Consider the following 22,836-nt stretch of genomic DNA (forward strand, 5'->3'; position numbering starts at 1 on the left):
TATAGATGTGGAGCACATAATTTTTGTGTTTGTCACACAAACCGTTGCCATGGTAACCACAATTTTACCAAAACTTTTTCCATCATTCAAGCAATTAAAGTCAAATTTAGTATGTATCATGATCTAGAAGTGTAGTTTTGCAAGACACCAATGTGTTAGTTTAACCCATTGAGGACGGACTGATTTTGCTACAACACGCATTTCCCATAGACCCCTGCCCGAGTATACTCGGGACTCGTCCTTAACGGGTTAACACTATTCCAACTGGGGGGTCAAATTGATCCCCCCTTGACATTTCGCGCCATGATTCCGCAACGCGCAAAGATTTTGACGCGTTGTTTCATGACTTTCATCATTGAAGTCTCCCGAATATTTTGAGACCAAATTTGTGACGTCCGGGTACACTGTTGTGAAGTTACATAATGTTTTGCATGTATATGCAAGTCAACCCAAAAACGGCTCAAATTCATGATATCGTGTGCAAATCCAATGCAAATTGTGTTTTTTTGTTAGATTGATATAAATTAAATTATATCAACTTTAAACCATTGAAATTAATCAATTCTAGTATAGATAAGCTTGAAAAAGTGCCTGCAACAAATTTTGGCAAAAAACCAATAGAAAACAAAAGGTCTGAAAACAATAAAATACATAAGAAATTAACAAAACAATAAAAATCAAAAGAAATTGATTTTGATTTCGCTTTTTTTTTTACAAGAAAATTGTTAGATGTGTGTTGAACTCTGACACAAAAATTTAGGGATCCTTCAGTCATTTTAATGGAATTATAGATGAAAATATGATTTCATGCGTAAATTTGCATAATTAATTTACTAAAAATTGAAAGCCAATATTTTTCTTTTGTATGACCATGTAATCTTGTAGTTGACATCCGGCTCTATCTTCAGGCAAAATTTTGCAGCGATTGCGTGATCGGCGGCCGAGATCTGAAGGGGGGATCAAATTGACCCCCCCAGTAAAAACTTGGTCTGAAATAGCCCAGTTAGAATAGGATTAAGGAAAATGTGTTGCCATGGTAACCACTCATTTTTGTATCAAAATAAACCATTCAAGCTATGAAGGTCAAATTTGTTGTGTATGATGGTCTTTAAGTGTAGTTATGCAAAATGTCCCTTGTGTTTGTATCTGACAGTGCATTGCCATGGTAACCACACTTTTTACCCAAACCTTGTGGAACTCAGTGTCAACTCTGTAATTGTACAGTAAACTGTAAAAAGTTATTCTGTTTCCAATTCGACAAGTGCACAAACTTGGTATTAACGTTATTGCCCTCATGACATCACATACTATAAAGCGACACTCGGGGCGGGGGTATTGATCACCTTCAGTGATAATTGTAGTTAAGAATAACATGTGGCATTTTCTGCTATTATAAAATGCAAGTATTGAAATTCAAAATGGCCACCAACCTGTCTATAGCGGCCACTTTTGTTATTTCCTTTGGGTGACTGCTATTGACAGGTTTGACTGTACCATTTTGAAGTGGTGAAGTCTATTTCTGCTATTATGAAATGCAAGTATTGAAATTCAAAATGGCCACCAACCTGTCTATAGCGGCCATCTGTCTATAGTGGCCACTTTTGTTGTTTCCCTTGGGTGGCCACTAATAGACAGGTTTGACTTTACCATTTTCTAGTGGTGAAGTCCATTAGGTAGTTTCAATAATCATGTTTTTGGTTTAATGGATAGAAACTAATGTGGATATTTTTCCTTTGTGTCAAGGGTTAGAGGTCAGTCTGTGGTCAGTGATCTAGATTCAATAAACCTACTGTTAATGAAGAGCCATGTACATTAGATGCATCGCATAGTTGTGATTGCATGAAAAGTAATGTCATCCCAGTTGACTGCATGGCAGGCAAAGTGCTCTAGTTTTGTGTTATGTGTGTAGGTGGTGTGTTCAAAGGAATAGTTAAATCTTCATGAGGCATGATTCCCAAGGGGATCGTATTTATGATCAATAGAGCTCTTATGCCCATGATGAGTGCATTTTCTGTGGCTTTCCTTGTCCCATTGGTCCATGATAGACTCCACAGCTGAAGAGGTGTCACAACGCCCATTCCAAACCCTGGTGGAGAATGTTTATATCACCAATTCCAACTCAACAGTACCACTGCCAGGACCAAGCTCCTGTGTGGCAGTAGGACTGACAACACCCATCCCTCTCACCCTCTTGGACTCTCTCACTGTCCATGCCAAAATGAGGTAGGTGGCAGATGTAGTTCTGTATAATGCAGTTTTTAAGACAATTCTCTTGAAAATGTCCATATGTACCTCAAAAAATTATATTTTTTTTATTTCTTGGAATTAAAAAAAAAAATGTGATGAATATGCTTTTCATGCATTTTAAATGAGATTTTGCGATTGATTTCAGCTGCAAATCCCAAGCTTGTACCAAGAGTGGCAGCAAGTAGAAATGTGTGGGGAAAACTTTTGTGCACTTTTACCTCTATAATATCTGATTTTCTTGACTGTACAGTTTGTATCTCCACTGTGCATGGACAGCGTTTCAAGTGCTTTTATGATATTCTCATAAAATGAGTAATTGCTCAAGCTTGTATAATTGTAATGTTATTTATGCTGCTCTCTCACTCTCTCTGTCTTTGTGGTAAGCACAGTAAATGTTACTAGAATGAGATCAGATATATCAATTTTATGACCAAACATTGTCTCTCCCTCTTCAAGTGTGATTCATGTGATTGTGAACAAGATTGTTCAGTGGCACAAGCATCCAGGAACAGCTCTATCACCTGCATTGGTTGAAACCTACAGCAGACTCTTGGTGTACATTGAAATAGAAACCCTTGGCATCAAAGGTTTCACCTGTGAGTATATCATGGTTGAGTCCACTTCGTAATCATTGTTACATTGTACACTTTGTACTTGCAGATTCAGTGCTGTCATTTCTTGTGTACATACCAGAATGCTGTCCAGCTCAAATTCAGTAATTATCAATGTAACCTTTTCTTTCCCTGTGAAATGAATTGACTTAATATATTGAACTGTTTTCAGAAAAGACTGCAATTTGCATACGACCTGTATGTTAAAACACTGCCACTCTCTGTCATTAATATCTGAAAATGATTAATTCTGCAAAATATGCACAATTTCAGTTTTCATGACTGTACGTACAATATCCTACAAAATTTCAAGTAGAAAATTTCTACTTACAATATCTCAATCCTGTTGTTTAGTAGCAATTACTGTGTACTTTGGTGTCCATATCTGTGTCTCACTATTTCTAGTGGAGTTTTCGCCCCACCCAAAAAAAAAAAAAAAAATCCATAGATAAATTTGAGAAAGATGAGAGTAGTATAGTGCTATTGTTGATATCTCAGTTTGTCTTTGGTAAAGTCAGGGTCAGTTTGGATAAAATGTTGACTTATTATTTTGGGTCTACTAATTGCATCTTCGGATTATATAAATTCAAAAACAAACAAACAAACAATGACTGATCAACAAATTATCCTACATCAATAAGCGCTCAATTGATCAGTGTTTCAGTAGTAGCCATGACAAAAGAAATCTTGGTCATGCATACTCGGGCAGGACTCAGAAATTTCATGAATTTGAAAAACAAACAACAGTACAAAATATTTTGCTTGGATAGGAGTGTATGCATCTCCTATATAAGCTTTTACATTTGTTGTCCCCGGCGAACGAATTCGAGCAGGGGACTATGAAACAGGCTCTGTACGTGTGTGTGTCCGTGTGTCCGTGTGTGATCAAAATCTTCAATTTGCTACTTCTCTGTCATTTATGAGTCAATTTTGATTCTGTTTGCTTTATATGATAGCACTACATGGGAGCTTTGGAACTTTTACACAGAATTTCAGTTTTGACCTTTGACCTTGACCTTTGACCTATATTGTACATTTTGCTACAAAATGCTACTCCTTCACCATTTCTAACCCGATTTCGATTCCGTTTGCTTTATGTGATGGCACTAGGTGAGGGCTTCTATACTTCTACACAGAATTTTGACCTCTGACTTCTTTGACCTTTAACCTTTGACCCTGATTTTTTTCCTATATTGTACATTTTGCTACAAAATGCTACTCCTTCGCCATTTCTAACCCGATTTCGATTCCGTTTGCTTTATGTGATGGCACTAGGTGAGGGCTTCAAAATTTGTACACAGAATTTTGACCTTTGACTTTTTTTACCTTTGACCTTGATTTTTGACCTGTATTGTACATTTTGCCACAAAATGCTACTCCTTCGCCATTTCTAACCCGATTTTTATTCCGTTTACTTTATGTGATGGCACTAGGTGAGGGCTTCAAAACTTCTACACAGAATTTTGGCCTTTGACTTCTTTGACCTTTGACCTTGATTTTTGACCGACATTTTATTGTACATTGGCTACAAAATGCTACTCCTTCGCCATTTCTAACCCGATTTTGATTCCGTTTGCTTTATGTGATGGCACTAGGTGAGGGCTTCAAAACTTGTACGCAAAATTTTGACCTTTGACTGCTTTGACCTTTGACCTTGATTTTTGACCTATTTTGCTACAAAATGCTACTTCCGGCGGGGACATATATTACGCACTGCGTAATTTCTACTTTTCCTTGGTATTCATGCATTTCTGGTAAAGATTTACTGGAACAGAATCTAAAATCATCTCTTTGTTGATGTTCACCTGCAGGCAATGTGTTCCCCAAGGTATGTGAAGTGCAGGCTTGGGGCATCCTCAACACACTCTTGGAGTTGCTTAGTTACCGTCTCCACCACATCCAACCCCACTTCAGAGTCCAACTCCTGATCAATCTCCATAGCCTCAGCACCTTGCCTCAGACAAATCACAATCAGCTGTTCTATTGGTAGGAATCATGAAACTGTTTGTCTCTGTTCACTTCTTTGTGATATGAGACACAAACTACATGTAAAGTGTACTAGTCAGATTCACAACATACAGGGCATTTACCAACTTCAGGAAGCAAGAACATTTTACCAAATCCTAATTTTTATGATTGCAAAAATGTAATTAAATGTTCACTGTTCATGATGACATTGATAACTGACAAATGCTTGTGTAGTGATTGTAAAGTTCATATGCTCCAAAGACATCTAAGTTAGTAGTATTTGGGGGAAAGAAAATTATCAAGCTGACTAATGGATTGCTTGATGTTGGTCAAAGACAATCTTCATAATAGTAACTCGTTGTGATTAATGTTGCCGCAGCATTGAGAGTACTGCCCTGAGGATCATTACCAGCCTTGGAAGTGCAGAGGTCCAGCCCCAATTGTCACGCTTCCTTCAGAAACCTATGCAGCTCTTGTCCCAAGAGTCTGAGGAGCTGAACAGAGCTCTTGTCCTCACTCTGGCCAGGGCCATGCATGTCACAGGTAAAGCATGCCCTCCAACTTCCAAAACTTGGGAGGGGGTTGTTTGTTTGTTTGTTTGTTTGTTTGTTTGTTTTTCATGTCACACATGATGCAAATTCCTTGGATATCAAAATGTTGTCCTTTCATGTCACATGTAACACATACCCTTTGGATTCTCAAATGTATGCCGTTCACATCACAGGTAACACATACCCCTTGCATACCAAAACCCAAGATTTTCTTACCCTCGCCTACCCTTTGACTTTCAAACCAAATTACAGTCCAGAAAAGAAACACACAAGTTGTCCAATATATATCTACTTATTTTTTTATCTCATAAGTCTATATTTTCCCCTAGAGGTTTCTGAAAGAAAGATTGTTCGATAGAATTTGTCCTTTTGTTACTATTTCTTAGCTCAATAGGAGAGAATTTAAGATTTTAAGAATGTTATGACTTTTCCAGGGTGGAGATTAATTGTCAGGGAATGTTTTAGCTCTGAAATTCTGTGGACTTTGTGATTAACTTGATGTTTGTCAAAGCAGATACTGTGAACAGTTAAACAAAGTCATGCTGTTGTGGGACTACAGGAATTGTCAATGATGCTGTTGCTTGTTATATGTATGGTCAGGCTCTGAGACACTGAGTGGAAGCTGGTGCACTGAAATCTTGTCCACTCTGGTCAGAAACACACCCCACAGTTGGGCCTCCCACACCCTCAAGTGCTTTCCTTCAGCCCTACAACAGTTCTTCCAGCAGCGCAACATGCCAACAGAGATGCGGGGACTCAAGAGGGCAGTAGAAGATGAATACAGGCGGTGGACCAGTATGTAGATAAATTGCAGTCAACAGTCTTGTGCTGTGAAATATAATATCATGATAAAGTTTAGCAAAGTGTGTTTTATGTTGGTGTAACTTTCAAAATACAATTGATTACGTGGATGCAGGATGCCTGTATTCATATTCATATAATTTCTGTCATGATTGGATTGTGAAGCAAGAAATTCAAATTTAAAAAAGAAATAATATGGCAAGTTGCTAGATCAGGAGTTGCAAATTGATACTAAAGGAATGGTGTAGTTTTGGTTGAGATGGGGATTCAGGTTTTTATCCAAAAACAAAGCAAAACAAAGTATATAACCTAATATAAGGTGGGTCCCACCTTTTATAAGGACCACTTTGTTTTGGGGTACATATCTCAGTCATTTCAAAACCAAGTTTCATCAGATAAACTTTGAATTCCTCTTAAAATGTATGCTCAACCTGAATCCCCATCTCAAGCTTTAAAACATCAATTCCATTCAAAAGTTATTATTGCTTGCACATACAGTGTAGTAGTGGTGGTTAAAAAAACAAAACAAAAAACAAAACAAAACAAAACAAAATAAAAACACAAACAAAAACAATGGCACATCCTGAAGATTCATTTTAAATATGTTTAATTCCAAATGAAAAGATGGCTTGCTTATTATCACTCTTTTACTGATGTATATAGTCTGAGAAATGGCCAGTCAATGTTAATACAGTTGAACCTCTCGTATCCGGACAAGTCGGGACCGCGGCTCATCCGGATAAGGGATTTGGCTGGATAAGGGAGACTCAATGCTTTTACATATACATACACATGTACTGATGTAGCCCATTGTAGTACCACATGTAGTAATGTGTATACTGCAACCTTTTCATTGTTACACTCAGTAACAGACCCCAAAATAGAGGTTCGTGTTTGCAAGAATGAAATCATTTTCTTTTATAAATTCTTGGGATGATTTACCTAAATAATTATTAAGAAATGTATCAAGTAACTGTTAGATCTTGAAAATGAACAGTACGAGTCGACGAAACGACGCTTCAAAATTCGATCATCACGGCTCGGCAAAGTCGACTGTAGGTCGCCATTGTTAGATTGAGTTGGGAATCCCCCTTTCCTTCTGTAATTATTAAAAGATAACAAAAAAATCACGGCGAGATTGCGTCCGTATGATAGAGAGATCCGGATAAAGGGAGGCCGGATAAGAGAGGTTCAACTGTAGATGTTTTGCAACGTAAATGGTACCGTAGTTGTGAACAATAGTCATAGCACTTAATCGCAATTTTTGCCCTTGTCAAGTGATGACATCAGATGCAGAGAGAGTCTGTCACTTCTCAACACCCACTACACCGCCTTACTTCTTGTGGTGAGTTTGGATTGTTTTTCTCTCTTATCACTATGAATTTGGTTTTCAGAAATGAATAGAGAAACTAACAAATCCAGTGGGATTGATCAGTATCTACAATATTGTATTGATTGGGAAAATTAATGTTGACTTACTGGTAATGAATATGTTGCTTATCACATGTAGAGTATTGAAAAAAAAGATTGCATTATTTTTGTCCCCGCCGAACGAGTTCGAGCAGGGGACTATGAAACAGGCTCCGTACGTGTGTGTGTGTCTGTGTGTCCGTCCGTCTGTCCGTCTGTGCGTCCGTGTGTGATCAAAATGTTCAATTTGCTACTTCTCTGTCATTTATGAGCCAATTTTGATTCTGTTTGCTTTATATGATAGCACTACATGGGAGCTTTAAAACTTCTACACAGAATTTCAGTTGTGACCTTTGACCTTGACCTTTGACCTATATTGTACATTTTGCTTCAAAATGCTACTCCTCCATTTCTAACCCGATTTCGATTCCGTTTGCTTTATGTGATGGCACTAGGTGAGGGCTTCAAAACTTCTACAAAGAATTTTGACCTTTGACTTCTTTGACCTTTGACCTTGATTTTTGACCTATAGTGTACATTGGCTGCAAAATGCTACTCCTTCACCATTTCTAACCCGATTTCAATTCCGTGTGCTTTATGTGATGGCAGCAGGTGAGGGCTTCAAAACTTCTACACAGAATTTTGACCTTTGACTTCTTTGACCTTTGACCTTGATTTTTGACCTATATTGTACATTTTGCTAAAAAATGCCACTCCTTCGCCATTTGTAACCCGATTTCAATTCCGTTTGCTTTAAGTGATGGCACTAGGTGAGGGCTTCAAAACTTCTACACAGAATTTTGACCTTTGACTTCTTTGACCTCTGACCTTGATTTTTGACCTGTATTGTACATTTTGCTACCAAATGCTACTCCTTCGCCATTTCTAACTCGATTTTGATTCCGTTTGCTTTATGTGATGGCACTAGGTGAGGGCTTCAAAACTTCTACACAGAATTTTGACCTTTGACCTTGATCTTTTTACCTATATTGTACATTTTGCTACTAAATGCTACTTCCGGCGGGGACATATATCACGCACCGCGTAATTTCTACTTTTCCTTGTTCTCTTTGCACTGCAACATGGATATCTTAACACTAGTCTGAGAATGAAAAAAAATAGATTCTTCTTCTCTCAAACTGTAGACTTAAGGCAACCTTCATTTCCTTGTTTTAGTGCAGCATATAGATCAGGACAATGGCCACATTATTGTTAGAGTCATGATGTGGGCAATTCTAAGTACATGTATGTGTTAAAAAGTTATATCTGCTAGTTCACTGAAAAATACACTGTAAACATAGATAGTGTGTGCATGCTCTGTAGATGTTTGCTTATCATGCAAGTGGAAAGAACATTCAGTTTAATTTTCTCAACCGTATGCCTCCGCCACAAAGTGTCGCCACAGGCAGTATGTTTTCGGGTTGTTTTTTATTTGCTTCATGTTTATTGTCCCCGCCGAAAGAGTTCGAGCAGGGGACTATGAAACGGGCTCCGTACGTGTGTGTGTCCGTGTGTCTGTCTGTCCGTCCGTCCGTCTGTCTGTGCGTCCGTGTGTGATCAAAATGTTCAATTTGCTACTTCTCTGTCATTTATGAGCCAATTTTAATTCTGTTTTCTTTATATGATAGCACTACATGGGAGCTTTGAAACTTCTACACAGAATTTCAGTTGTGACCTTTGACCTTGACCTTTGACCTATATTGTACATTTTGCTTCAAAATGCTACTCCTTCGCCATTTCTAACCCGATTTCGATTCCGTTTGCTTTATGTGATGGCACTAGGTGAGGGCTTCAAAACTTCTACACAGAATTTTGACCTTTGACTTCTTTGACCTTTGACCTTGATTTTTGACCTATATTGTACATTTTGCTACAAAATGCTACTCCTTCGCCATTTCTAACCCGATTTCGATTCCGTTTGCTTTATGTGATGGCACTAGGTGAGGGCTTCAAAACTTTACACAGAATTTTGACCTTTGACTTCTTTGACCTTTGACCTTGATTTTTGACCTATATTGTACATTGGCTACAAAATGCTACTCCTTCGCCATTTCTAACCCGATTTCGATTCCGTTTGCTTTATGTGATGGCACTAGGTGAGGGCTTCAAAACTTGTACACAGAATTTTGACCTTTGACTTCTTTGACCTTTGACCTTGATTTTTGACCTATATTGTACATTGGCTACAAAATGCTACTCCTTCGCCATTTCTAACCCGATTTCGATTCCGTTTGCTTTATGTGATGGCACTAGGTGAGGGCTTCAAAACTTCTACACAGAATTTTGACCTTTGACTTCTTTGACCTTTGACCTTGATTTTTGACCTATATTGTACATTGGCTACAAAATGCTACTCCTTCGCCATTTCTAACCCGATTTCGATTCCGTTTGCTTTATGTGATGGCACTAGGTGAGGGCTTCAAAACTTCTACACAGAATTTTGACCTTTGACTTCTTTGACCTTTGACCTTGATTTTTGACCTATATTGTACATTGGCTACAAAATGCTACTCCTTCGCCATTTCTAACCCGATTTCGATTCCGTTTGCTTTTTGTGATGGCACTAGGTGAGGGCTTCAAAACTTCTACACAGAATTTTGACCTTTGACTTCTTTGACCTTTGACCTTGATTTTTTACCGATATTGTACATTTTGCTACTAAATGCTACTTCCGGCGGGGACATATTTTACGCACCGCGTAATTTCTACTTTTCCTTGTTTTTCTTGTAGCTCTCTTTTGTTTTTCATCAAGTCATATTCTGAAATTTCTTATCACTTTTACCAGCATTATCTGGAAAATGTTGCTTGTCAAGGACACGGAGCGCATATCACCCACAGTGGTCCAGGTCCTGGAGCGCATTGGGCCCAGAGGCCTCTCTAGCCATATCCGAACTTTTGCAGACTATCTAGTCTGTGAGTTCTCCACTTCGGCAGGGGGCTCTCACGTAAACATGGTAATGTATTACTAGCCTACCCATGTGTGAAGCTTAAAAGAGCACATATTTATTGTCTTCCTGTGTCCCTCCAGTGGCTTTTCATGAACAGATGCATTCATTCTGTGAATCATTGGATATTGAAGTACTCCAGTTTATCATCAAAGCCATAGTTCCTTAAAGGAGAGGAAACCAAAATATATATTTGACTTGAGGGGTTGAAGCAATATTAGTTTATCAGTGAAAGTGTGAGGAAATCTGACAGTCAGTGAAAAAAGTTGTGAATTTTCAAAGTTTTGGTGCTGCCATCGCTTGATGAGAAGTCTACAACACTTTGTGACATTATTTTAATAGGGAATGCATACATGGGCAAAGGAAATATTTAAGAATTCATCATTATCACTTTTCTGGCATACAGCAAGACACTTGACTTAATACCTCTTTCAGAAAGCAGGATAATGTTAGTCTCAAGTTCTGAGGTGAAATTCATTTTTTATAACAAATGACAATTGATGGAATTCTCTTCATATTTTCTGTATTTCATTTTCCATATGTGACATTACGAACTGTAGTAGTCTTCTAATCCAGTAATGGCTACACCAAAACTTTCAAATGTAATTTTTCATGAGATTATCAAATTTCCCCTGAACTTTCACTGATGTGTTCTGATATTGCTTCATTCACTCAATCCATATAATATTTGAATTCCATTCCCTTTATATTTATGACCCTTCAGATATCCAGTATTTGTCTTTTTCCTTACCTGTCCATCCTTATCAGTCTTAGAGAGACTCACTGGTACATCATCATATTTAGGACCATGTGTGATTGGTGTTCCTATATTTTAGATTCATAAGCCTTGCAATTATTATCTGGCCTTCTGTAATAGATTTTTGTACTTCAGGTAAATAGCTATTATTTTCAAAGTCAAATGTTAATACAGTCAACCTCGGATACCTCGAATTCGTCGGGACGTAAGAAAATGGTTCGACGTACACGAATTTCGAGGTACGCGTACGTCTTCTTCGACTTATCCGATGTTTATCGTTGTTCGACGTTTATCGATGTTCAACATGGTGTCTGTTATAGTGCCTACTGATTGTTTGTGCTTGTCAATTGGAATTGAATTAACTTTTATATGAATGAAGTGAGTGAAAATCGGAAATGAAATCAAAATTTCAGAAATAAAGATTTTGGTGGCCCGATCGCGCCACCAAAAAAAAAGTCGGATGTTTGCCTTTACTTTTGAAAATGGACAGCGGTAACAATCGGCTCCGTAAGATGCTAAAATAAATGTCAGAGGTTTGTGTTTAATTGTGGAAATGAATGACGGTAATATTCGACTCGGTATGATACTTAAATAAATATCGGATGTTTGCTCATACTTTTGCAAATGAATAACGATAAGACTCAGCTCCGTACGGTGCTAAAACTAATGTCAGATATTTATACCCCCGCCAAACGAAGTTTGAAGGGGGTATATAGGAATCAGCGGATGGTCGGTCGGGCGGTCGGGCGGTCGGTCGGGCGGTCGGTCCATTGCAAATCTTGCGTCGCGAACTACTTCCTCAGTTTTCAACCAATTCCCATAAAACTTGGCACAGATGTGTGCCTTGGGTTGTAGATGTGCAAGACGTATTTTTTGACAGTACCCAAAAGTACGTTGCCATGGTAACGGCATATTATGGGCGAAAATGGGTACAAATCTTGCGTCGCGAACTCCTCCCACAGTTTTTGATCAATTTTTATGAAATTAGGTACAGATGTTCATCTCAATATGTTAATGTGCAAGACACATATTTCCGCAGTGGCAAAAAGTGCGTTGCCATGGTAACGGCATGTTATTGGTAAAATATAGGGCAAAATGCTTCATGGCAAAACTGCTTCATCAGTGTTCTTCCAATTCTCATGGAATTCATATTGAATGTTTGTCTTAGGATATAGGTCAGCATGATACATTTCTTGACAGTGACAAAAAGTATGTTGCCATGGTAACAGCTCACATATTATGAGCCAAAATGTTGGAAAATTTTGTGTTGCAAACTAACTACTTCCTCAGTTTTTGCCCAATTTCCATGAAACTTGGTACAGATGTGTGCCTTTGGTTGTAGATGTGCAAGACGCATTTTTCGACAGTACCCGAAAGTACATTGCCATGGTAACGGCATATTAATGGCAGAAGATCAAGGAAAAATCTTGCGGATTTAACTACTTCCTCAGTTTTTTGACCAAAGCTTATGAAATGTTGTTTTGACCAAAGCTTATGAAATGTTGTTTGGCGGGGGTATAAACCAGTCGCTGTAGCGACATTTCTAGTTGATTTTGCGTTTGGAAATGAATAAGGATAACATTCGGCTCCGGAAGACGCTGAAATAAGTGTCGAATTTTTGCTATGACGTTCGGAAATGAAAAACGATAACATTAAACTCCGTACGATGGTTAAATAAATGTCTCAAAAAGAAATAGCATTCGGCTCCGGAAGATGTTAAAATAGATGTCTGATGATCGTTTTTATGTTCGGAAGTGAATAGCAGTAATATTCTGCTCCATCATGTCTATACGATGCTGAAATAACTGTCTGATGTTTACTTTTAAATTTCGAAATGAACAACAGTAACATTCAGCTGCGTTTAATGGTAAAATCAATGTTTGATGTTTGCTTTGACGTTCGGAAAAGAGTAACAATAATATTCAACTCCTTACGATGATAAAATAAATGCTGGATGTTTGCTTTTACGTTCGAAAGTAAATTGCAGTAACATTTAGCTCCGGAAGATGCTAAAATAAATGTCGAATGTTTGCTTTGATGTTCTGAAATGAATAACAATAATATTCAACTCCGTACGCTGATAAAATAAGTGCCGGATGTGTGCTTTTACGTTCGAAAGTAAATGTCAATAACATTCAGCTCCGGAAGATGCTAAAATACATGTCGAATGATTGCTTTTACGTTTGGCATGTTTGGAAGTGAATAGCAGTAACATTCTGCCCCATACGATGATAAAAAAATATTGGATATTTGCTATGGTACATTTTGAAATAAATATCAGTAACATTCAGCTATACGTTTGATGGTCCAAAATGTCTGATGTCTGCCTTGACGTTTAAAAATGAAAAACAGTAACATTCGGCTCCGTGCGATGATAAAATGTGACTCTGCACCTCAAAACAAAAAACAAAAAGTTGCCAGACATGAATTTTTAGTTAAGACTATATTCTGAAAGAGCAGACTTTAAGCTTTAAAATGATGTATAACTCAAATCAAATGGACTCTCCTAACCTATCTAAATATTGGAAAGAAAGCACAAACTCAGGAAAAGTGTGAACTGAGAAAAGAGGCTCTGAAGTACAGTGTCTATTCAAGCGTTTAATCTTTACCAAACCGTGCTGGCTGTGGGATGAATGGGACAAAAGACAGGAAGTAAACCACCAGAGTAACAACAATGAAGGGATTATCAGATTAAACTGAAATTAAGCATGCCTCATTAACACATTCTGTCCATAATAAATGCCAACTTTCAAAGCAGTAGCACTATCCTTTCAAAAGTTATTAGAGTTGAAAGTGAAGAGTGTGGACAAGGTTTTTTCAGAAATGAAAAAGGGATTCTCAAGACACACATAATCACACTATTCTACCAAAAATGTTCCAGATAAACTGCTAAAAAACACACTTTCCTCCCCGTTTTATGATACCAAATTTTAGCATTATGTAAAAGAAGACCCACTCTTCCAGAAAATATGAAATAGTCAAGTTCGGCTAGGTTGACCCATTTCACTTATTTTCAGTCCTCACGCAAAATCAGTGTGTGCGACTTTATGTTCGTTTTGAGGTGCACGGTCACAAATAATTGTCAGATTATTCATTTCACTTTCGGAAGTGGACAGCAGTAACATTCGGCTCCGTTCGATAATGAAATAAATGTCAGATTTTTTAAATGAATAACGGTAATATTCTGCTCCGTACGATGCAAAAATAAATAACAGATTTTTGCTTTAACATTTGGAAATGATTAATGGTATTAATCCGCTCAGTTAGATGTTCAAACAAATAAGCGGATGTTTGCTTTCACGTTTGGAAATGGATTAGGATAGCATTCAGCTCCGTTAGATGTCTAAAATGAATGTCGGTTGTTTGCTTTTACATTTAAAAATGAATAACGGTAACTTTCGGCTTTTTACAATGCTAAAACAAATGTCGGATGCTAACAAATGTCAGCAAATGCTCCCATTTTCTCATTTCAAACGTAAGTTTTGACCTCCTAAATATATAGGCATCAATTTTTATAATAATCTCTACTCCTATTTGTCAAATCTTAAAACACAGAGTAAGATGATTGCATTTTCTATTCATTTGTTTTAGACATGGGCATCTGTATCACTTCAATAATGCTTAATATTAATTTGTCTATGTTTAGTAGGACCAATTTAGTTTTTCTAATGTTTTTCCTGATTTTTTTTTGTGTCACCAGATTTTACTTTCGACCACCAGAAAATAAAAATCAATGATATTGGTGGCCCGATAAAAGTTAGTGCGGAGCCCTGTGTATTCTGTTCTTCATTGTGATCGGCCTATACTTCCAGATTTTCATAATCGCATTGCTGGAAAAAAAAAAGTTTCAGTGCTTGCGTTCTCGCGGAAGAATAAATGAAACAAACTTCGTGAAAAGGAAAAAAAAAAATAGTTTTAAAAAAAGGCACTATGCAGGAGATTGATGTTTTGACAGTGGAGCGTGATTAATGGCAAAGATATAACTGTCAACGTAAGCAGGTGTGCCCCGGCGGTTGAGAAATCCACTCGCATGGTATGACTATCTCGATCAAAAATCAGAACACAGTGGTTAAAGAAAAGCAGATGTTGGGGCAGCGTGTAGTGCTATCGTAAGCACTCCATTGGCACGGGTGCTATGTGCATACTGTGTACGTGTGTTGGTAGGTGTTGGGGATTTTCTTGTCAGCTGTGTATCGGGTATTTCTTAATTGGACGCGCGATTGTTCTCGTCTCAGAATATTTACAATCGAGTGTGAAAACATTTGTGACATGTCTTCGCTGTCCACGCGCGCTTAATCAGAGATGCTGAGTGATGTGTGCAATTTCGATTCGAGCAACATGCTGGGAAAAACAAGTTAATTAAGGTCAGGACATTTGATTTCCCTTCGAGGTAACCGAACTTCGAGTTATCTTTTTCGAGCTACGCGAATTTTAATACACGGAAACTCCATAGGAACAATCGGGACTTTCATTTTGCCCCCGAGGTATATATTCGGCTTTACCGACGTCGAGGTATCCGAGTTTGACTGTACTATGTGACACATTTTTCAGTATTTAAGAATACAGAAAGAGTTGGGTTCAGTATCATTTTCAAGCTTTTATTGTCACAGTATCATTTCTAGTATGATAGCCTTGTAATTGTAAAATTTGTTTGCATAATTCATTAAACAAATATGGTTTGAGTCTTTGTGTTGATATGAGGAATATCCATAGTAACATTGATGCAATCTGTGTTTGTACTTTGACCAGTGTGTGGAGAAACTGAATGCCATGGTGTGGAAGCTCAACATTCTGACTCTGGACAGGCTTGTTCTCAGTCTGGTGAGTTAATCTCTCTTCTGCATCTATTTCCAAAGATAAAATGATGATATAATGGAAAAGAAAATATAGCATGTCATTAATAGAAGAAAAAAAAACCAACATTATATGATTATGGGTTCTCTTCATAACCAATTTTGAAACCTCACAACAACACAACAACATTTGGTATACTGTGCTATTCTGTCCTTTAGTTTGTCGTAGAGTTATTTTGAAGAGAGTGCAGTGTTCTCGAGGTACATAGTAATTGGGTTGGATGGGGAAGACTATTTTTAAGCCGATTAAATAGTGTCTCTCTCACAGTGTCACACAAAATCATATACAACCATCACAGCTTGCACAATACATGAAGTATGCACGCAGCAGACCTGTCAGACCTGCAGGTTAGCAATTCTTGCAAAGAACCCTCATTCCCACAGATATCTCTATTGAAAATGGCATCTAGATCGGAGGAAAGACACCGGCAATTACTTCAGGGTAGATACTTTTTGCAGACAGGCATAACAAATCAACCTAATTTCTACCACTGTTTATTTGTAAGATTTCTATGGAATGTATGTAATAATCAAGATCAACTTCATAAGTGGTGAAACAGTTCGGGATATGCGAAGATGGACATGCCAATACGGAAGTCAAAATAAATCAATAAAGAAAACAAGAAAAAAAGTCACTCCTCTTAGAAGAGTCATCAACTCTTTCGCTTTAAAGCCATTTTTAGCTCACCCGCAGTGAGCTATTGCGATTGCTCTTCACCCGGCGTCCAGCATCCGGCATCCGTCATGCGTCATGCATAAACTTTTTACATTTTCATTTTCTTCCTGAAAAACATGTGACTGATTTTCACCAAACTGGGCAGGTAGCATCCCTGGGGGGATAGGATCGTAATTTGTTCGAATGGGCTCCATGCCCCACCTGGGGGGCCTTAGGGGGGCAAACCCCCCCCCCCCCCCCCCCCCCGAAATTAAGGGGGAAAGGGTCGTAATAGGGGCCTAAATTGTAGATTTTCATCTTCTTCTTGAAAACCCTGCCGTGAATTTCAAACTTGGCAGGTAGCATCCCTGGGTGCTGTTCGTTATTCCAAAGGTTTGTTATTCCGAAGGTTCGTTAATCAGAAACACACAAATTCCGTATACCTAGAGGTTCGTTAATTGGAAAATGTAAAAGGGTTCGTCAACCCAAACATTTGCGGCATTATTCCGAAAATTTGTTGATCCAACAATGAAATAGGGTCCGTTACAAACCTTCGGAATAATGAGCTTTGTATCATTTCGGATCAACGAACCTTCGGAATTACGAACCTTATTTCATTTTCGGATTAATGAACCTTCAGAATAACGAACCTCATCACATTTTCGGATTAACGAACCATCGGAATAATGAACCTTCGGAATAACGAACTGCCACCACATCCCTAGGGGGGTAGAATCTCAATTCTTTCAAATGGGCACCGTGCCCCACCTGGGGACCCCAAGGGGGGTCCAACCCATCCCCATTAGGAAATTTGACTTGACTCTCCTCTTTCAGAAAGCAGGGGAAATGATATAAATTTTCTCGTTAATTTTCAAATTTCTTTCGTGCAATTTGACAGATTTATAGTTCAATTTCATCCAGAGAAATCTGGAATATGCCAATCCTAGTTTCAAATTCATCTTTGTTGATTATTTCCAACAAAGTCTTTTCAATTTAGTCATTTGTCACACATTCTCATGATTTTACAATTAAAATTTGTCAGTCACTCTTGCTGCACACATAACAGCAAACGCAATTTCGTCTTGTAGTGATCATTTTTGTCAAATTTTCCTTCAAATTCATCTCATATTTTTTCTGTTGTGGTTTCATGATTATTTCATTTATCCTGCAACCGTTCACTTTTTACACATCTTAATAGGAGTAACATACTCACATGCCTACCCCACCCCCACACACACAAAAACACAGACACACACGCCCTAATCAGAGTATGCACAGAGACAAACATTTTTTTCTTGCTGATACTTTCTCTCCCATCAGGCCCTTAGGAGTCATGAAGGGAATGAGGCTCAGGTTGGGTTTTTCATCATCCAGCTTCTCATCCTAAAACCTAATGAGTTCCGCACCAGAGTCAGTGACTTCATCAAGGAGAACTCACCAGAGCACTGGACCCAGTCTGACTGGCACAACAAACACATGGCCTACCACAGGGTCAGTCTCAAAAGTCTGAAATCCATTGTCAGATTCTTAATGCGTGCATTCCCAACTTGAGTAGATTTCTTCCATGCCTAGCTTTATGAGTCAACTTTCAATAGTTGTGAAAAGCAAAGAGTTCCATCTGTGCCTGAAGCATATTTTAACAATTCTGTCCAAAGTCTCTTGAGCATTTTTCACCCAGATAGGAATACATTGCTTCTGCTATCATTTATGATCCTTCAGTTACAAACTTACTTCATTTTGCCAGCTAGACAGACATCACAACATTATACAATGTAAGAAGGAAGAATACATGACAATAGCTGTACACTGATCTTATTTTCTGTATCCAGATATTGTCAGTTCTTTGTAACATTTTCTGTTCTTAAAATGTTTGATAGCTAGTAAACTTAGTACTGAAGATATGTGTAACTTTGCCACATGATAGTATCCATGTACAATAGGTCTATTTCAAGTCTGTCCAGCTTATCCCTCTGGTAGTGGGCTATGTGCAGTGCACAATACTAAACCTTAAAACTTGATGCTATATTAAATGCCTCTGCACCCCATCTCCCATCTCTCGAATCCCTCCCTCAGGTGGTCATCTGTACCACAGATGGGGCTCATACGTCTTCATGAAATCCAAGCAGTGATAGTAAAGAGAAGTTTTAATATCGCATAGTATGCATAGATTTTGTGTAGTTTTCATTCATTAAGGTTAATCACATGCATGTATTTCAAATATTACAGGTTTATGCATAATGAAATTCTTTGGATGATATCTACTTGAAGGGTTTGTTTGCAAAAACCAATAAGTCCATTTTTGAAGATTTTGAAGTATGATCTCTGTCATAAAGTACAAAGCAACACTTTTAAATGATATATTGGTCACTACATATACAGATATTTTTTTGAAGTTATGGTTAAAAGAAGCAAAAATTTTCTTATTATTTTCTTTATTTTTCTTGACCTTTAATCGCAAATATCTCCATTTGGCAAATATGGACTTATCGGTTTTTGCAAACAAACTCTTCACTTGTAATCATTTCTAGAGTACAGACAGTATTTAATTTTTGCAATAGCTGAAATATTGAACATACATATAATGTGTGAGGTTAAGACTCACTAATAGAATTAAGGACACTGGTGATTGCAAAGATCTCACTGCACTTGAATAAGTGCTAAAGCATCAAATGAAGAAAAAAGAGACATTGTAATGAGCTGGTGCGTGAAGTAATGTGCATACTTTGCTGCTATTAGCTAATTTTTGCTCCTTCATATGATTTGACTCAGACCTTGCATTCAGTTTGTTTGTTTTTAATTCATATTTTATTATGCAAGCAACCTCCCCCCCCCCAAAAAAAAAAACAAAAAAACAAAAACAAAAACGGATCAATCATAAGTTCAGTCAGTAAGGTAACACGAAATTTACATTGTACTTTCGTAAATCCAGCATGAAGTGAAGAAGAATGTAGGTTAAACATTGTGATATGGAATCAGCACTGGAAGCTGTCATTATTTTTCATTAGAGGAAAAATCATCAAGATATACAGTGTGCGTCTCAAGATTTTCTTGCCTCTATACCTGTTGTTTTTTAAACATCATTTGTGGTATGAAAGTTGAGATGTTATGTTTTTACCATCCCAGAGATACCCTGAGAAGTTCTTCTATGAGGGTTTGTGTGAGGAGACAGGAGCAACCCTGCAGAACCCACCCCAGTATCTGCCTGTCTATTTCAGCAATGTCTGCCTCAGATTTTTGCCAGTATGTTACCTATATGTCTTTAATTGTCTTGTCTTCAAAGGGCATTTACATTTGCTTACCTACCTACATGTATCATTATGTGTGGAGTTTGAGACAAGCAGACCCACCTAGTAATGTAAACATAGAATGATTTGATATATGGCAAGAATGTAACATTTGCATTAGGAAAAAGTCATTTCATCTCCTAAGTATGATTTGAACATTTTTGAAGTATTGAAGAGAAATGTACAGGCATTTTTTGCTCAAGCTTTGTGGTCAGATATGATGATATGAATCATCTCTTTCTTCCACTATCGTGTTTACAGTGTACATTTTTGGGTTGTTGTCACATTTTGAAAAACTCTGTGACTTCAATTATATTTTTGTGCTACAACAACAAAGTTTCAAGAGTAATTTCTATTCAAGCATTTGCTTTTACTTTGTGGCTGTAGCTACAGTTACGTACAAAGTAATCCCAAAGTATAACCACTAGTTTATTTAAGGGTATATTGACTGAATACATGTATGCTGGATGTACAGAAAAAAAAAAGATGAAAGGAAAGTATCATGTATAATTGTAGCCAGTCAGTCATTGTATCTATGTGTCATTGCCTGTTAATGTGATACTGGTAAATATGCTTGCAACCTAAAGGTGTTTGACATCCTCATCCATCGATTCCTGGAACTGCCACCAGTTACCAAGTCATTAGAAACTATCCTGGAACACCTTGGTGGTCTCTTCAAATTTCATGGTGGGTAAATTTCAGGGGAAACTTAAATAAGTCAAGATTATTATTAGAAAGTAAAGATATTAGAGACCAACAGAAGTAACCAAAAATTACAAAATTATAGAGATTGTAATAACACTGCTGTAGAGCTCTTGCTTTCAAGATTATGTAAGGATGAAAGTAGTCCTTCGTAATATTAAGAATTTTATGCCTCCCCCACAAAGTGCCACTGGAGGCATTACGAATGCTTGTGGGTTGTCCGTCCATCCGTTCTTCTGTCCATAATCATTGTAGACAATGTAACATGAGAATCATTTCAAATATCCAAATGAAACTTGATATATGAGTATGTATGAGTGGATGTCAAGAATACATGGTTTATTTTTGTGAAATGTTTAATACTAAAATACGAAGTCGCTCATCAGCTTTAATTTGCCACCATGCTTACTCACCATTATCACAGAGTTAGGGTCCTTTGAAGGTGAAGGGTACAAAACATACTTTTTCCAAGTTTTTGGTTTGTAAGGTATGAAACCAACTTTTCTTTAATTTTTTGGTTTCATTGTTTGTTTTTCACGAAGTTTTAACCCTAACTTACCTGGGCTATTATAATAGCAAACTTGAATTCCGGGGGGGGCCTTGGTCCCCCCCCCCCCCCCCCCCCAGATCTCGGCCGTTGATTGCGCGATCGCTGCAAAATTTTGCATGAACATAAAGCAGGATGTAATCTACAAGACTGTTTAATTAAATTTTCACAAAATTTGCATTTTCTATTTTCAATTAATTAATTATGCAAATATATGCAAAAACCTCATTTTCGTCTGTAATTGGCTTATAAAAGCTTATGGAATGCTGATTTTTGGTGTAAATATTCCTAGTGACATTCCAAACATTTGTGCATAAAAAAAATCAGTATCAAAGTTAATTTCTTATGTCTTTTTATTGTTTTATCATTTTTTATGTATTTCCTTGTTTTTTCGAACTTTTGTTTTTGTTGTTTTTTCAGCAGAATTATACTAGGATAGATTTATTTCAGCCATTAAAATTAAAAGTATGAATATTTAGATGAATTAATTGAAAAAACACAATTTTTATTGACTTTGTACACAAAATCACGCTTTTGAGCAATTTTGGGTTTGACGAAAGTTTTTTGAAGGGGCGTGGCTTCGGAACGGTATGCCCAGGCGCGACAAATTTGGTCTCAAAAGTTGCGAGAGACTTGAAAGTAAAAAGTCGGCGAGCGGCGCGGTAAAAAAACTTTGCACGGTGGAATGGTCGCGGAATTCGTCGAGGGGGGGGGGGGGGCCATATGGCCCACAGGTAAGTTAGGGTTAAAGGGACGCAGTCCTCACAAAATTAAAAAAAATATGTTGTTGTTGGTACCTCCAATGAACTACTTTTATCAAAAACAAACTTTCAAATCACCAAATAAGCTCGTACATTTCGGTTAAAAAAGTGTGACTCTGCAAATGAGCAAGTCTTGGCGGAGAGTCATACGTCATCGATGCACAACTCTTTCCAGCGGTGTTCTGCTCATCATCACTAGTTATTATACCCCCGCCAAACGAAGTTTGAAGGGGGTATATAGGAATCAGCGGACGGTCGGGCGGTCGGGCGGTCGGGCGGTCGGATGGTCGGGCGGTCGGTCGGGCGGTCGGGCGGTCGGTCCGTTGCAAATCTTGCGTCGCGAACTACTTCCTCAGTTTTCAACCGATTCCCATAAAACTTGGCACAGATGTGTGCCTTGGGTTGTAGATGTGCAAGACGTATTTTTTGACAGTACCCATAAGTACGTTGCCATGGTAACGGCATATTATGGGCAAAAATGGGTACAAATCTTGCGTCGCGAACTCCTCCCACAGTTTTTGATCAGTTTTTATGAAATTAGGTACAGATGTTCATCTGAATATGTTAATGTGCAAGACACATATTTCCGCAGTGGCAAAAAGTGCGTTGCCATGGTAACGGCATGTTATTGGTAAAATATAGGGCAAAATGCTTCATGGCAAAACTGCTTCATCAGTGTTCTTCCAATTCTCATGGAATTCATTTTGAATGTTTGTCTTAGGATATAGGTCAGCATGATACATT

General features: G+C 37.8%; 1 protein-coding gene across 1 annotated transcript in view; it reads left to right on the forward strand.

The window, feature by feature from the left end:
• LOC139713235 (mediator of RNA polymerase II transcription subunit 23-like) overlaps positions 1-22,836 on the forward strand; it is a gene marked incomplete at its 3' end in the record, with an annotated part of 181,478 nt that overhangs the window by 118,435 nt on the left and 40,207 nt on the right. Inside the window, exons 15-25 of the mRNA XM_071624980.1 lie at positions 2,046-2,223; positions 2,704-2,843; positions 4,670-4,844; positions 5,206-5,369; positions 5,978-6,172; positions 7,457-7,523; positions 10,374-10,542; positions 16,040-16,111; positions 18,119-18,289; positions 19,922-20,038; positions 20,670-20,769. Coding sequence (XP_071481081.1) covers positions 2,046-2,223; positions 2,704-2,843; positions 4,670-4,844; positions 5,206-5,369; positions 5,978-6,172; positions 7,457-7,523; positions 10,374-10,542; positions 16,040-16,111; positions 18,119-18,289; positions 19,922-20,038; positions 20,670-20,769 — 1,548 coding nt within the window. The remainder of the gene's footprint in view (positions 1-2,045; positions 2,224-2,703; positions 2,844-4,669; positions 4,845-5,205; positions 5,370-5,977; positions 6,173-7,456; positions 7,524-10,373; positions 10,543-16,039; positions 16,112-18,118; positions 18,290-19,921; positions 20,039-20,669; positions 20,770-22,836) is intronic.

This window comes from Diadema antillarum, unplaced genomic scaffold, assembly GCF_040938485.1.
Source record: "Diadema antillarum isolate AM-2024a unplaced genomic scaffold, OU_Dant_1.0 seq00001929_RagTag, whole genome shotgun sequence".
NCBI classification, from domain to species: domain Eukaryota; kingdom Metazoa; phylum Echinodermata; class Echinoidea; order Diadematoida; family Diadematidae; genus Diadema; species Diadema antillarum.